This window comes from Amblyomma mixtum, chromosome 3 (assembly GCF_055824585.1).
Source record: "Amblyomma mixtum isolate Tamu chromosome 3, ASM5582458v1, whole genome shotgun sequence".
Taxonomy (NCBI): Eukaryota; Metazoa; Arthropoda; class Arachnida; order Ixodida; family Ixodidae; genus Amblyomma; species Amblyomma mixtum.
In genome coordinates, this window is record NC_143014.1 from 66,187,918 (window position 1) to 66,204,968 (window position 17,051).

Here is a 17,051-nt window from a genome sequence, read left to right on the forward strand (position 1 = left end):
TTTACATCTATGACTGTGAATGTTAGGTGGGCGGGGTGTCCAGAGTCCTCCCATTGCAAAGCAGATGATCTGACGGGCATTGTGAACACAGGTGGCTTTGCTCAAAGTCAGTCCTACGAGTGATAATGATTATGACTGTGGTTATGACGACGATAATATGGTGTTCATTAAAGCTTTTTGGACGGGTTAGCGCATATCGATCTGGTAAAATGTTTTAACATACAGACAGACAGACCACGAGAAATACGACACATTAGTGTTTGTATACGTCTTTCTCATGGCCTGTGTCTGTTTGTGCTGAAATGTTTGACAGAATGATATGATGTAGTGACGGCAAATATTGATACTTGATTAGAACGGATATGAACATCATTAAAAGTGCTCATTCCAATCTCTTCTTTACATCAATGATTTTTTTCATCATCACTCGCGATCCTCATGAGCAAAAGCTTTTTCTCTTTTTTTTCGGGCCTTGTATTAACAGCACGTAAATCATTCACCATCTGTCCTAGGTGTGTGGGACCCTTCAGTTTAGATTCTGAGAGGCTCTCGAGTCGAAACTGCCGTTTTACAAAAGCTGTGAGGCAAGCTGGGTGGCAAAACCGGAATTTGGAGTGCTGTATCATTCAGAGAACGAAACTGCGCTGGGGCGCACTCCCACCCCCACCTTAACTGTATGAGTAGAGGTGGCAGAATATCGAGAGCCACCGGTAGCACCTTCGTTTTTGTGTCCCCTGTGTTTGAAGCCCACCTGGGAAACAACATATTTTCGGCCACACACTGATGTGGGAGAGAGGGATTGCAAAATATTTCATCGCAAAATGCAAATGAGCCGTGCTAGGTGGCTCTCAGCCCACATCTGGGAGCCACCTGAGTAGCCCACTCAGTGGCCTGCGTTTGAACGCCCATGTCTGAGCTACCCAACTCGTCCTCCCCATTGCTCGAGAGTAGGAACTTGTATTAGAGATTCCAGTGGCGGCTCCTCTTCAGAATTCCACAATTCCACAAGGCGTACTACTAGGCCCCCGGAGTATTTCTTTAGAGGTATAGTTCGCTAGCCCTAACGCAACCCTATGCGTGTTCAATTATAGCGTCTACTTTGGCTTTTTCAGTGCCGTCTAATTTTATGTATGGGAGTGCGCAGACAAGCCTTCTTTGTACAAATGTCTACTATTCTTCAGATTTCTTTGTCCTTGACTCAAGTCTTTTTTTGGCAGTTCGTCTGATTAGTCTGACAAGCTGACAATTGTCTTGATTCTTTCTCATCTCTCCTTTTTCTTCCTGTTTGGCTAGAGGGGGAGTCCAAGAAATGTTATAGTTTTATCTTCCTTTACAGGGAGCCCTTCAACCCTATGCTAAGTGAAGACAAAGGTTTGCGATTTTGGCTCGGCGGCCTCTTGGGTGTGGCTGCATGGTTACGAATGATTTGGACTTGGGGGTCGAGCATGTTGGTCATGCTTTACCAGACAGGTCTTCTATTATTTCTACAGCTTGATACAGAGTATGCTGTCTGACCATCACTGCCAGTTGTGGTCCATAAAGTGATGTGGTCTGCATAGAATGTGTGTTGAAGCTCCAGGAGGGCGTTAGTTTAGGCAGGAATTTTGATTAGTGATAGGTTAAAAATGAGCAACAGGCCTGAACCATGAGAGAATGGTTTAAGTACACAAGATTATAGTGGCGAACTGCATCGGCACGAAGGCAATTTCAGTCCTTGGCTGTATGAACAAGAAAAAAGATGCACAGTGGCGTGTGCACGTGGAGGGTAAACTTCTTTTAGCATGATTAAGAGTGGAGCATGGCAAGTATGACAATGAATTTCTAAGTGACAGGTGTTAAAACTCATGAATAACAAATTCATTTCTAATAAAATGGTAGAAAAAAAAACGAAAATTGACCTCCTTCTACTCCTGTGTCGACCATTTTATTTTTTGAAGGTCGAGCAGAAGTATCAAAGCAAGTCACTTTGTTCTGTGTACTGTCAGAATTAATTTTTTGTCACAATACCAGTTGTCACCAGTGCTATACAGCATGTGACAATGGCGATAGCATTCAGAAGAGACTTGGCCAGATGTGTAATTGTAGATAAAGGTATATTTCCGAAAGCCTGTGCACATCACAACAATGGGGAGATTTTTTTCACAGCAAGACAAGTTGCTACGCCTAAAAGGAATGAGGTGCGATTTTTGCTCACAGTCCACTTTGTGAAAGGAAATATTGCTGAAATGACTTATTTAATTACTGTCCTTCACGTATGCTGAAATACATTATGCACCCTAATTGCAATTCATTACCTAGTGCAACATTAAATATTGAGCAGTACGGCTCGCACACGGAGACATTAACTTTTTTTTTTACAGAGCTGCCTTATATAAACATCAGAGTGGAGAAACGGCATCATTGGTGGCCCAGTAACACTAAGAGTAAGCAGACTGCAATTTTGCTCAAAACCACCAAACAGCATCACCAATTGCCATGGAGCAAAGTGCAAATCGCCCAGTCATTGAAAGTGGAATCCAACACACTGCCACTGAGCTCACAGATGTGTGCAGTGATCTTGTGTCGCATCCGTACAAGGCTGACAGCCAAGGTGAGAAAAAAAAAAACAGGTCCCACTTTAAGCTTATTGAGGTGAAAATCATATCCTTCGATTTGGAAACCATTCGATTCCAGCTAAAAAATGTCTTTTGCAGCTTTACTGACACATCAATTATGCCCAGCTGGACAAATTATACTTTGTTAGCTCCGGCTCAATTAATGGAGGCCTTCTAGGTTTCCGTCAGCCGTACCCGCTTCGACTAGAAAAGCTGCGAATGAGTAGCCTGTCAAAACTCTGCCCAAGCTTGCATTTTCATCAGCAAGATAATGACCATGAAACAACTTCCTGATCTTTTCTTCACGAGAAATAGTTTATTGCTGTATAATAACATGCCACATGTGAAAGAAGCAGTCGAAAGAAAGCACACAGAGGCAACCAAATGCCACGAGGTATAGCATGTTGCAATCTTATCACACAAACAGTGCCACACAAGATGCGTTACACCCTGAAGAAGAGATGCTGTAAACTGACTACAGACACAGCGACCATGCTCTATACGCTGAGCTTGTTGATTACTGCTGGCTTGAGACAAACATCAATAAAAACAGAAAAGCACTGGTGAAAACATGTCCAGTCAGCACTCTGGTGCTAGGAGAAATTTTGGAGCCTTCCTGTGTGTTGTGTACAAAATTTGTATTGTGTACAAGCAGAACACACGAGCAGGCACCACACCAAGGAACAATATTTTTTCACAATCACTGTAACGTGTTGAAGCACACACTCGGCAAGACGGCAGACAGTAGGCGAAAAGCACTTGGGACACTTCCTGCCCCATCAAAAACTGCAGCACCAGAGAAAACTGATCTCCATCGCCATGCATACCACCAATAAATTCAAAGGCAAAAATATGGTCTTGCTTAAAGAAGAGCATCAAAATGATAGACTCCAACAGCTTCCTAGCAGTATGCTATCAAATTTGAAGCCGAGCAAATGCACACTGATTACTTGTGGCATAACTGCACGTGAAAACCACGGCAGTGAGTGCAATTCCCACACGCAGCTGATCATACACGTCCTGTCTGTCAGGTGGAATTCAAATGGTGCTGTGTCCTCCTCCTCGTTGTAGGTGTCGGTGCTCCTGCTATTATCACCACTTGCCAGTGGTGTCATGGTCCTGCAGCTGAGTGTGGATCAATATGTTCTGTTGCACAATGCAAGCTGCGCTGATCTTCGAAGAGAACTCTTGACCATGCCGTACCATGACACCTTTGAAGACACCTCATGTAATCGTTCAGGATCCCGGTTTGGCCACCTGGCTAGGCAACCTGTCTGGCCGAGAGGTGAGCAAAGATGACTCTGGCATCACGGCTCCCAAGCACATGAGACCCCATGGTGAGAGTGGTCCACCACGTCTGCATAAGATGCACACCATCACCTGCACATTAATAAATGCTGTGCACTGAAATCTCCCAACAAGCTAGACATTTGGTTTGCAAATATCTGATATTGTCGAAGCTGCAAATTCAAGTACAGTCTAGTTTTACGCATGAATTCAAAATATGCTAACTGCAAAACCGATTATTACTATCAAAACGACCTGTTTCCATATATAGCTACAGGTACTTGATGGGGTAAAAATAATTATTAAGAGTCTTTTTATACTCAAGCAAAGAAGATCACTACAAATTACACTGCAGGGAAGGGCACAAATTTTATTATTTATTACTACCTTCAGTTCTTTAGTATACACCTGTCAAACCTGGGCGCTGCCATATTGTTCCCTGGACTGCAGTGGGCACTGCGCTAGCACGGTGGAAGTGGCGGCGGAACCGGTTTCCAGCAGTCCAGAGAGGAAGCGTTTCGCCGCTTCCACCGTGCTAGCGTGAGGTGCCCCCTGCAGTCCACGGAACAATATGGCAGCGCCCAGGGAACCCTTTTTGGAAAGGTCTATATGAATGCTTTCACATTTTCCGCCAATCGAAATGAGGCTAAAAGAATAATGTGTTCAGTAAAAGAAGGCCAAATCCACAGAACACCGCACATCACCCACACCAATCTCCACTAACATCTGAAAAGTAGACATGATTAATTCATATTACTTTCATATGCGGTTCTCCTTCCTTGCTCAATAAACTATATATAAATGCAATCAGATATCACTAGCCGCATACAATCTTACTCCAGGTAAACATTGTCCCATCATGCCTGCCACAACACATTAAGCACGTGCTCACCAGTTTGGCGATTTCTATAAGGGCAGTACAGGTATGCGATGGCAGGTGCTGCCACCAGCGGGGCTTGTGCGACCCAGGTTGCGCTTCCCAGGCAACCAGTCACAACTGACCAGTAATTTAACCGCCATAAGCGACGGTGGGGAGCCTACTCATAATCTGGTGGGCCGAAGTTCACTCCTAGATTTTCACGTACGCCTTCACATAGGACTCGCATAGGGCATCACCTAGGGCTGCACGTAGGGCCTCACTTTGTTTACTCATCACGAAATCGCGAAATGTTTAATAACTATGACTGCATCAAAGGAACACAATAGCTATATGGAACACAAAGTATTTGCTCTGGCGAGGAGAAAATTATTTCTTCTGGTCACTTTTCAACTCCTGTCATAAATACCTCCAGCGTTTTTGTGCTTCTGTTTCGTGGACTTAGTGCATAGTATTTCATCAGCGATTCTGTTATGGTTCCAAGTTATTTACAGGCACTGCTGCCCTCTGTCTTCAAACTTCCTGCCTCTGGTGACCGTTTTCGTGGCGTCTTGGCGCCAATTCTAGCTACTATTGAGATCGTGGCCGCAGATTGGCTACTTTTATTATTTTTGTGGCTACTTTTTTAGATTAGCTAGGACTTGGCAACCCTGTCCCCGACATTCAAGCCAAAATGGAGGACAAGTGTCGCCCTCCAAGAAGAAGAAATCTAAGATGCCGTACAGTTCAAAAGCCCTCTCAAGCAAATCACACGCACATCTTGTGGGACTGCATCAGAAATCCAAAGGAAGCAAGATCAGGAACAATCCCGCCGCGGCCGGAGGCAGCAGCGAAGAGCAACGACCATGGCCAACAGCTATAGGCCTCTTGCATTGCCCAGGGGGCGCTGCGAAAATGGTGCTAAAGAGCGCCCTCTGCCCTCGGCTGGGTAGTACCGGGCTCTGGCGTCTGCTTCAGAAAGCACGTTGGCAGTATGGAGCCGCGACTTTCGCTTGTGCTGCGCCATGGCCTACAGCGAATATCGGGCGTCGAAGATTTTTTCAGGGCTGGCACGCTGTGTAAAGGCAAAAAATTATGCAACGCCAAGTACGTGTACGCTGTCCAAGAAGTAAACGGCGAAGTTTCAGCGCGGTGTCATTCGCAAGTTAAGAGAGTCACGTACGAAGTTGAACTTCAGGTAAGGTCTGCACGCTTCAAGCGCATCAACGCGATTAAATGCTTGCAATATATGAAATCGCAGCAGCGCTAAACAGACATGTATACGGGACTGCTCGAGCGCAGGACGGTACACGCCGCGCCAGCAGCGGTCTTTCAGCATGCCACGAAACGGTGGGCCTCCTGCAGTCTTTGTTCACTGCATCTCGCTAAACAAGTAGTCATGCCTGCTTTGTAGTAGCCGCCATCTGTTCCTTCAGCAAATGCTAACATGATGCAATGCATATATGAGCTCGCAGCCGAATAACGCTGCAGCGCGAGCTTGTGCGCTGCGCGCTTGATGTCGTTTTCTTGATGTAGCTTTTCATCCTTAAAACGACATCGCTCGAACACGTTCGCTGTTATCAGTGATGCCGCGCTGCCACATACGTGCTGGTTTGAGGTCGACAATGTGCACATTTCACTCTCCACGCTGGGCTGCTCGTAGTGGGAAGCGAATTCGCACCTAATCAACCCGCCCATTTGTGGTCTTTTTCACGCACCTGGCCACCTCACCACGTTGCATCGGTCGAATTGTCAATTGTCTCAGTGGCCGGGTCTCCTAGTCGTGAATCGCCAACCATGCCTGCTGCTATGTCGATTTGCCTTAATAGTGATTATCTGAATGAGATGTTCACATGGCATATGAATTATACCATGCATTTTTTTTTGTGCTCTTTGCTGTGTTGTCCATTCCCTTAATATGATCTTTGAATTATGCTGTTCGTTTCTCACATTTTGCTGCTTCCCTGTTGCGCATTCCCTACTGTTTGGTGATTTTCATGGTACACTTTTATTGCTTCCTTGGTCCAACTGCCTATGTAGGGATGTACTAGACAAGTTGTGTTGTAGAATGCATAAATTCTCATTCTACGCCTGCATATGCGGCTGCTCACTACATATACATTTTTTGAGAGAGGTAAGCACCAAAAGAAGACTTTTTTGTCTTTTTTTGGTGCTTGCCTATCTCAAAGAATGTATAACCAGATAGCTCAGCACCAAGTTTTACTAACACTACATATACATTTCAGCTTTCATCTCAGCGTGACATAATCACTAGCAAATGCACATGCAAGGCTGGCTTGGGCAAATGCAAGCATGCTGCTGCTGTGGTGCTGTGGGTGAATGAGTTCCAGCCGGCATCATGTACAGAGGTTCCACAAACCTGGGGCCGCCCTTCACAGAAGCCGAATATAGATGCCAGAGAATCTGTTGAAGACCTGTTCGGTCGTAAGTTTTACCATTTGTCTTTGGGCAGGTACTCTTTTTTTATACGTGCAGTTTATGTCTACACATATGTAGTATTATACTGTCTGTTGACATCAACTCAGGTATGTTATCTTCTATCTACCCATGTCGCAGGTCCGAAGAAGATATTCATTGGAGGCACATGCCCCAACCGGGTTCCCCCATCATACAGCTATGAACATTTTTCTGAAATAGCCTGTCCTCACAATGACATCCAAAAAATAGCTTTAATGAGTGCCTCACAAAAAGATGAGAATAGGAGTGTTTCAATAAGTAAAGAAGCAGCTTTGCAAAGTTCTCACCTTTCAAGTCTACAAAAAATGATAGCATGGGAGGCAGACATGCCTGTGTACAATGTAATGGCAGCAGCCTCTAAGACACCAAGCGTGCTGACCATATCACGATGCAACCTCACCACACAAATGACTGGAAAAGAAACAGAGTTCTTTTCTTCTAAAGTGCTGTGTTCCAAAGAGAATGCCGAGGAGATTGCTGTGGGTACAGTCCTGCAGGCTGGCTGCAAAAGGTAAGTCAGCTGAGATATCAATACAATGTTTGTGATTTTACTACATTGCAGCATTTTAAAAGATAATTATAATGCGTAAAATAGGCAGAAAATGGAAAAGTGTTTCATTGTCACTGTTTGCGCAGGTGGCACTATGAACGCAGGATCCGGCTGTCAAGTTCAATCGCCCATTCAGTTGTCGCTAGAAGGCTACCACTAGACACTCTTGGCGAACAAATTATGCACAGGAAGCCTTTCTTTGGGAAGGCAGTTATGCACGGTAAACTGAATGCAGCATGTAAATTGTAATGAGCTGATTTTAGACTGGTGCGCAAAATGTTGTAAATTCCTTCATTTCCTTAGGACGAAAGACTGAAGCTGTAGCCAGGGAACAGTTCGAGCAGAAAACCGGAGTGACTGTTTTGCAGGTAAGCTGTGAGCTGCATGAAATTCTCTTATGTTAGAAAAATTGGTATGTGAGTTGTAATGACTACCACAAATTTCCAGATGAGTACATATACAACTGTTTTTTTTTTTCAGTAGCACTACATCAGAAAACTTTTTTCTGTTTGAATGTCACGAAGTGTGGATGAAAGCTTAACTCATTAGTTCATAAAACCAAAAAAGCAATCAAATAAAAAATGCCAATTTTAAATGCAGGTTAGCACTGCCAAAATGATATGCTTACCACCAGCATATCTGGCAGTCTTCATTATATGTTGCATTCCAGCACCTACAATGTAAAATAAGAGTAGCAGGTCCCTTTTTGGCAGAACGATCGAATGCAGTGATGCTTCTAAATACATTATGTAAAAAGCAGGCCCGCAGTCCGAAGTCAGAATGTTTTACCGTCTTTCTTCATTGAAAGATTGAATGACATAATGCCTTTGACCGCGCTGTAATAAATTGTGAACAGTTTTGTTAGGGAAGTGCAGATTGAAAGCCTTTTGTATCAGTTACGCATAAAAACAGCTTGGAATGTGGCATATTCTGCACTACAAACTCTCAACAATTACAACTTCAGGTTGGGCTCATTGTGCACCTGAAGCAGCCATGGCTGTGTGCCAGCCCCGACGGACTTTTCAAGTATGGAGACCAGACAACGCTGCTGGAGATAAAGTGCCCATACTCCAGGAAAGACGATGTACTTATCGACCACAATAATGAAGTAAGCTTCATCAAGTACATTGTGTACAGAGATGGGCACTTGGCAGTCAACAAGCGTCATCAGTATTACACACAAGTTCAAACTGCGATGTATGTAACGAACACAACACAGTGCTTTTTTGTTGTTTACACTTCCAAGCAAACTGTGACGATTGTTGTTGAGCGTGATGAGCACTTTTTGTCAGAAGCAATTCCCAGGCTCGAACATTTTTATTTTAATTTCTACATTAAGCACCTTGTTTAAGGTTCATTTGCTGCATTCACTTATCTCACAGGTGTTCGCAGTGGAGTGGAAGCTAGCATGTGTCAACGGCTTCCAGACTTGTTGCATTGGCTTTTGAGTATGTGAGGTGAGTACACCTACCGAAGCAGTCATCTGACACGTGTATGCTTCTTCAAACAGTGGAAAAAAACTCAGACACGCAGGAAAGGAAATACTCAGTGCTGTGCATGTCCTCTCCTGTGTGCGTCTGGATATTCTTGCTCTGTTTTGAGAACTGTGCATAACCAACTAGACTGCGCATGTACCCTTGTAAGCCTCAAACGTGTAGCCTCTAATACACTGCTAACCACTTTTGATGTTAGTTTGTATAGACCTTGTCTGGCTTCTCAAGAGTTGAAGCAAGATGTGCTGATGTGCGTAGGGGGCAAGTATTTATATCAGTGTAGAGGTACGTGAGAAATGTTTGTGCTGTGATATTTTTTGCATTGCAGATTGATGCCAAGGTTTTCAAATAAATTGTTTTTATTACATGTCCAGCTTCACAATGTTCACTGCTGCCAGCCTGTTGACTCATACTTAGCAGAGAGCCAGTGCATGCACAGGAGCTAGCTCATAAGACACATGCAATGCCTGCAGTTTTACAGTGCAGGCTTTTCTTAGTCTTTCCTCACTTTCACAATGACAACAATGTCTACAGCACAGACCACCCGACATGATTGAATAACATGCAATGACGTGCATAGTGTCAGCTCATGTTATGGTAACGCACATCACAGCCCTCTGGCCTGCATCCACTAATGTCACATATGTCACTGCAACACGCCATGGCAATGTGCTATGCTGAGAGCTCTCAACACAGTAACGTCGCATACATGCTCTATACCAAAGAAGACGGCAAATACTGATGAATAAGGCATATTGTTGCCACCACAGATAACTACCACTAAACCTACACAGAGGTAACCATCATATGAATGCAGCTACACAAACTGACACCCAATGTGTTTGAACCCATCGACAGATATGAGACGCAATCTGTCAATAGCACTGTGGTCGCCCATGCTGCCAGAAAGTATTCTCACTCCCCTGCTGCTTAATTCCCTCTAACTAAACACTATTTCCCACAATTCCTTTCTCCGATTGCATCAGCCCGCAATGAAACAATCCTGCAAGTTTTTTTTTCTTTTTGGAACATAAGTTGGGCCTAGGCAAGAACGAAAACTAAGTTGATGTGGTACTGTGCACTAATGTACCACACCTTCCAGCATGCACAAAGCTGAATTATTTATCATAACACCCACAGTGTCATTGAGTGGCACTGCAGAGGAGAGGTTGAAAACAAAAAAAAATACACGGAAAACCACTGCAGATTAGGGAAAAAAATAAAGTTCTGGCTGTAACAACACATGTACACATAAATATCATGGCAAGAAAAGACTATGCATCATTAGACAATATGGGCACTACCTGTTCAGGCATCTTTTTGCATTTGGAAGAACATGGAACAAAATCCCTGCTGTAGTGGCTAAATTTCAACAAAGGCAAACTGCAAACACACCAGCCTACTGTTCATAATAAAGAACTCCAGATGGCAAGAATTAATCTAGTGCCCTCTAAGACGGTGTCTTTCACAGGATATCAGCAGCTTTCGAACATTAAGTCATATATACATTAAAGCGCCTAAGGAAACACCACAGCTATTTAAAGGTGCATTGAAGAGGAATCTGAACTCGTCTTTTTGCCTCGGGAAACTGCGACTTATTGCCCTCTATGGCCGATTTCCCTGATTAAATCGAATTAACGTCTGGCTCCCGCCTTTATTTTTCGAATTCTCCCTGTACGGTGGGCGGAGTCGACCAACACGTGGAGTGCCTTTTCAGCCAGCTCCGTGGAGGCTTTGCTTTCACTTTACTTAGTTTTTTAGGTTTCCGTGAATAAACAGTTTCATTTGCAGATAATATAGCCGCAATATAAGCCCGCAGAAATAAAAATACGCGCAGACTGTTTGCTTCTAAGGATTACTACGTATCACTCCGCCAATGGCAGAGCGGCAAGCCGCCACGGGACTGGGTGAAAGGCACTCCACGTGTTGGTCGACTCCGCCCACCATGCGGGGAGAATTAAAAAAAAAAAGGCGGGAGCCGGACGTTAATTCGATTTAATGAGGGAAATCGGCCACACAGGGCAATAAATCGAGGTTTCTAAGAATGCTAGGAACGTGTAGATGGAGTTCCCGCGGCAGAAAGACGAGTTCAGATTCCTCTTCACTGCACCTTTAAGTTCAAATTAAAAGGCCACATTCTTGTCATTGTACTTATGTCATTGCAATTATATGAGGTTGAAGGTTTGCTAAAACACAGCACATATGGAAAACTTCCTTCATAGATGAAATAAGTGAAATTGGAACTTCAGATTTCAGGATTCCGTAAAGCTTAATTCTTTGGATTACCCTTTCAACATGAATTCGCACAGATGCAATTCTGTAGGTTTGTTCCATTTCTTCAGGAGAAAATGGGACGCCACTTCCAGCTGAAAAGGGCGGCATTATCATTACTACTCCTTTGTTAGCAAGTTGTGTACGAATGCCAGGGAAACCTTTGTCCGACAATATCATGTCGTCTGGTTCAATGAGCTGCAGAAAACCAGACTCAAGAGTGATTTGTGTGTCAGAGCATCGTCCACCGAAAGGCTCAGAAGCAAAAACTACCATTCCATTAGGAATAATTGCAACTAAAAATTTAAGTGTGTAACAGCCCTTGTATGAAGAAAACAGCATGTGCTGCTGCCGAACTTCTGACGGCGTCTCAGTTTTAACTTCGGTGCAGTCAATGATCAGAGTGCACTGCGGGTAATTTTTCTTGAAGCATTCAGGCTGTGCAAGCTTTATGTCTTCAATAGGGGGCTTATAAATCCAATCTTTTGTTATTTCTGCCAGTGTGTTGAGAACTGAATAAAAAATACGGCAGGCAGTGCTCTCATGCACCCCAAACATGACACCAATGGCGGTAAAAGATACTCCGAGTTTCATTTTCATAAGAAACATCAGAAGTTTGTTCTCAACTGTGACATCAGTTGCTCTTTCCCGGACAGTTGGTAAAAGATTAAGCAATAATGAAAACACATTGCTGTCCACCCCACACAAACTTCGTAATGCATCGGGGGCACTTACAATGCTTTCAAAACCCGAGAAGTAGCAAACCCTCAAGTGCGGGCCAACTGCACGTGTCACCGTCTGCTGGTCATCAGTTTGGGATGACCTTTCACGTTGCTGGGTGCCTGCAGAAGGCAAGCCGTCTTTCGGAGGTGTGGGGTGGCAGGCTTCATCACCTTGAGTTGATGCCGTGGGAAAGCCTCCATGTACATCTGCTCTTGTGTGGTCATCAAGAACCTCGGTGCAGTCGGAACACTCTGCAGTCGGAACACTCTGGGTTGATGGCTGCATGGTAAGTAAAAGGGGCAAAAATGTAAAGACTTCAATAAGTACAGGTTTGTAATGTAAAGGATGTGATAATGTTCAGAAATGCAAAATTATACATCAACAACGCAAGTAGTTCTGCTTAGAAAAATTTTATGCTTACATCTTCGTTTCTCTCGTCGAAGATTTCCTCGGACGCAGTTTTCATATCTGGGACGTTGCTCCCAGCAGCGCAGAAACTCTGCTTAAGGCCCCTTTTCCGCCACCTAAACGTTTGGAATGACGAGAAAAAAAAATCAATTGAAGTACTAAAATCTGACGCTTAACTGCAGCAGACGGCAGCAGACGAAACAGGAGTCATCTGGAAGCACTACAGAGCACAACAGCAGCAGCAGCCGACGCTCCCTACCACAGGATAACCAGCGGATCACCTGGCGCATAAAACGGCCTACTCACCTCTGAAACCGTTCCAAGTGACTTGAAGAGTCGGGCAGATGAGGCCGGCTGTAGACCGCGGGGAAGATTGTGGGGACATATGCGGGATGACTGGCCGAATCGTTTTTCTTGTTACCCACAAAGTGGCGACTGCATATTCTGGTGTTCGACACTGCATCCCACGGTTTGCCGTCCGGTCTGCATGTGCAAAAAGAAAGAATTTCAGCAACGCGGATAACCAAACAAACATCAAGGCAGGCGAAGCAGCCAGCACAACGCGAAGGTTCGCTTACTCAGTGCGTCGAACTGCAGCTATCCAGCGCGCCCGGCGCTCCGCTTCGTGAGACGAAGGAAAACGATGGAATTTCACACTTGGATCCAGACCTTCTTGCTCGTGGCAGCCCACGACGCAGCAGTACCGACGGTGACGCTTTTTGGAGACTGAGCGAGGTCTCTCGGGCGGATCGGCGTCGCCGATTCCTTCTGCTGCCTGCATTTCGTCCAAAGGCACACGGAGCGTCGGTTTTCCAAAACTAAGCCACGGTCGGGCCGCGGCGTGGTTGGTCAGAAGTGACGAGCCTTGTTGCACTCACAACAGCTTAGAAAAACGTGCTAATCGACGCAAAACGCAGGCTGGAAATGAGTGCCGCCACAGCCAGGCCTCACTAACGGGCTTCTTCGATTATCCGCCTCTGGCAGCCCGCGGGTTGCTTGCGGGCTGCCCGAGCGCGCTCGATTTTCTCGGGTTGCTCCGCCCACTTCCGGTGGCTGCCCGGAACGCGTTCGTTTTTCTCTGGCTGGGCGGTTTCGGGCTGCCAGCCGGCGGCCAGACTCGCCAGGACGATTTTGTGCTGGCAGCGCTCGGGCAGCTAGCAGACGACAGAGAGGTGTTTGGTAGCGGGAAGCTCGCGCGGCCATTTTTATAAGGACTAGAAGGACCGCGGTTCTTCATGCGATGTTTTGCGCGATGCAGGCGCTTGTTTCGACTAGGCCACGGTGCATATCGACTGTGTCGCCTGCAATGACACCTTTTGCGGTAGTTCTCGCTGTTTATTGATATGTTTTGCGTGCGTATGCGCGATCATATTTCGATCGTCTCACCACCTCGAAAGCACAATTGCTCGCTTCATATTACGATCGCATACTTCTGATTCACAAAATATTTCGGCTGTTAATTTCGTGCGCCCGGCGGATATTGCGATGGTGTTCGAGGCCTTTCACGAGAGCAGCCGGATTCCAGTTCCGAGTACGCGTTCAGACGCGCGCATATAGATGCATGTGCTGACCGTGTTTTACGAAGTGTTGGTTGAGCGCGATACGGGAGCGTATGGTCTTCATTGCGTTTGGCGCAGTGCAAAAGTGGATATGCTTTGAAAAACGCTTGACTGAAACATGTCCTTTATTAAAAGCCCTAACGAGCACATTGCTCGAGACATCTCTGCGGGCATATGGCCACACAGAATTGTAGCGCCGACCAAGTGCTGATCCTGTTGTCACCAACTGTTGAACAGCTTCATGCTCGGGCCTACTGCCACATATGCTCAAAATATCTGAGAAGTACCGCAGGCATGCACCTCCTCGCGTTTGGCCCATTTAAAAAAAAATAGATAAAAATGAGCTCTAGCGCTGATCGTCATTCAAACACACGCGGAACGTGAGGAGCCGACACGCAGGGCTTTATTGTAGCGCCTTTCATTTCAGTGCCAGTTCTCTGCTATAAAGCTGTATTATTACAGAAACGATACGCAGCTAAATTTATACAGTGCACCCGCTTGTTCTAGGTGGACGTTCAACAAGCTGATATGCGCAAATTTTGCCGAGATTAGGCGTTCCTTGCCCGCAGCAAAAGCCGGCGGCCGACAGACTACAGTTGAACGAACGTATTCCGATTCTTTTCTGCTTACAGCTTACGGGAAGCAGGTTACGAGCGTAGAAATCGCAACGACCACAGCAGAGTACACCAGCTGGGTCGATCGTCGGCGGTCATACCAGTCATATATACTTACTGCGTAGTAAGCAAACACGCAATAATCCGAGAGTACGGCTTGTCGTTTGATAAACAACGCACGGGCAGTTTTTCCGTTCTATGTGGTGTCGACTGAAACACGTTAGATTGCGATTGCTCATCGCATGCTTTTGAGGATTTCTTGAAGCTTACACAGTGCACCGAAGGCACACGCTCGCGTTGTCGTTGCCGATGTATACGAGTGCGAGCTTGATCAGCTGCATGTTCTGCAGTCTGCGGCACGCAGCCCTCAATAACTGCAAGTCGTTGTTTTCGATACCAAGCAGCCTATTTCTACCGTACGCGTGAATGAGACGCAGAACGCGAAGCTAGAGAGAGCATCTGCCCTCCGTGATCCGCGACTTGCTTGCCGCCGAGATTGCCGACCGTCTGGTTCCGGTGGCCGCCAGCCCACGTGACCATGATGCGTTTTCCTGTCAGAGACGAACTTGCGGGCCGCCAGCGGGCTGCCCGAGCCCGGTTAATCGAAGAAGCCCACTGACCCATCGTGGTACTACCCAGCCAACTTTTCCTTGCCGCCACCAGGCGCCGCCACGTTACCTCAAACTCCAGCGCAAGAGGCCTATGGGCGTCCAGCAGGTCCTCGGGGCGCTCGAAAGGCAGGGACCCAGCGAGCCGGCAACGGTGAGCGGAGACCCGCGCCGAGTAACGGCAGCCTCGTAGACGACGTAGGCCCTCGTCGGGGCGCGCGAGCGCCCAACTGCAGGCACAAATAAAGTTTACTCCAATCCAATCCAATCTCAAGCAAATAGCGCCGCAAGCAATTTTCCTTTTACAATGAAGGCAATAATTTCTCAACGAGAAGTGAAAACACTTTCCGTCGTCGCTTTGACAAATGCTTTATCATACAATCCTATTTGCTGTTTGCTCTTGCTGCTACCATATACGATGCATTTATGACAGACGTCAATCTTCTTCAAAGTCATACACAAAAATCTCCTCGAAACAGTTCCTGACACTAGTCTAATGTCACCACCAAAATACGATGATACAACTCACAACTTCAGCGTCCGCCGAGCACTCCAGGAACAAAGACTTCTTCTGGAGCGGCCTGAGCCGCTGTGGAACAACGCAGAAAAGCTAAAATCGGCGTTACGAGAAAAATTTCGCCAACTACTAATGGCAAAACATGTCAGAAGATTATTTCAAGACACGGGATGAACGGATTTCATTTCGGAACTGTGATTACCTACGATTGCATGGGGATCAACCCCAACCACGCACTATGGCCCGGCAAACATTACATGGAGAGCATACATTGTCTCAAAAGGCGCAATTAATTCATCGCGCACACGTATTTATAGACGTCAAGCACGTGACACAAACAGCCAATCCACAAGTACACAAAAACACAAACAAGCAAATAGCCAAGCAATAAAATCGAAACTGAAACAAACCATTGGATACAACAGCGTGTGTGGAACACGGACGGTCATCTGCCACCTCCAAATGTTTATCGTGGTAGCGACGAAATTTAGGAGCAGGCTGAGAAATGATCTGTTACTGAACTGTTTATTAGGTCGAACTTGCGCTCACACAGTCTGCCTGGAGGCAAAGGTCGTGTAGTCGTGGCAACAGTAACGCTGTTGAATTAAAGACTCACACTCTTTACATGCTGCGGATTATTGAATTACGTCTTTAATTGGGCGGACGAATTAATAATCCCCTATATTGCTTTGACGCGGTGACAACATGAAAAAATGACTCAATATTTCTGCAATTCTTCCGGTTCAATTTACAGTGCACAAGCACTTCATCATTGGAAGTTTGTTTTCTGATGAAGTAAGTTGCGTTAACACGTTTTGGCGGGCTAGTTGGCTAACTATACTGAAAAAGTATACTTTAATTGGTTCATTGGCAAGGTCGTGTATGACTTTCTTACAAAAAAAAAAACTTTTTATGAGAGTAACTTCCCAGAATTTGATCTTTTGGGTAACAGAAAAGTCACGCTGATGTTGCGCAACGCCTCTGAGATTCAATGGTTGGAAAAAATACGCCGACAACATTAAATGCCCATCAGGTATTAAAAAAAAAGCGGCCACGCTCAAAAAGGCCGTAAATATATTAATATATATTATTA

General features: G+C 45.6%; 2 protein-coding genes and 1 long non-coding RNA gene across 3 annotated transcripts; 1 reads left to right on the top strand and 2 right to left on the bottom strand.

Annotated features, from left to right (window-relative positions):
- Positions 1–2,885: 2,885 nt before the first annotated feature.
- LOC149350483 (uncharacterized) lies at positions 2,886–10,873 on the bottom strand. The gene is made up of 2 exons (XR_016290371.1): positions 5,516–10,873; positions 2,886–3,951 (listed from the first exon to the last, which is right to left on the bottom strand). It is a non-coding gene; the product is annotated as an uncharacterized LOC149350483 (long non-coding RNA).
- LOC149350484 (uncharacterized) lies at positions 4,506–10,004 on the top strand. Its single transcript, XM_089579511.1, has 6 exons — positions 4,506–5,935; positions 6,984–7,182; positions 7,315–7,726; positions 7,852–7,985; positions 8,069–8,133; positions 8,730–10,004. Exons 1-6 carry the CDS (start codon positions 5,732–5,734, stop codon positions 9,114–9,116), a joined length of 1,401 nt encoding a protein of 466 aa, XP_089435637.1. The 5' UTR covers positions 4,506–5,731; the 3' UTR covers positions 9,117–10,004.
- Positions 10,874–11,237: 364 nt separating the features above from the next.
- Positions 11,238–15,496, bottom strand: LOC149350485 (uncharacterized). The gene is made up of 4 exons (XM_089579510.1): positions 13,239–15,496; positions 12,967–13,143; positions 12,674–12,776; positions 11,238–12,531 (listed from the first exon to the last, which is right to left on the bottom strand). Exons 1-4 carry the CDS (start codon positions 13,439–13,441, stop codon positions 11,410–11,412), a joined length of 1,605 nt encoding a protein of 534 aa, XP_089435636.1. The 5' UTR covers positions 13,442–15,496; the 3' UTR covers positions 11,238–11,409.
- Positions 15,497–17,051: the final 1,555 nt, after the last annotated feature.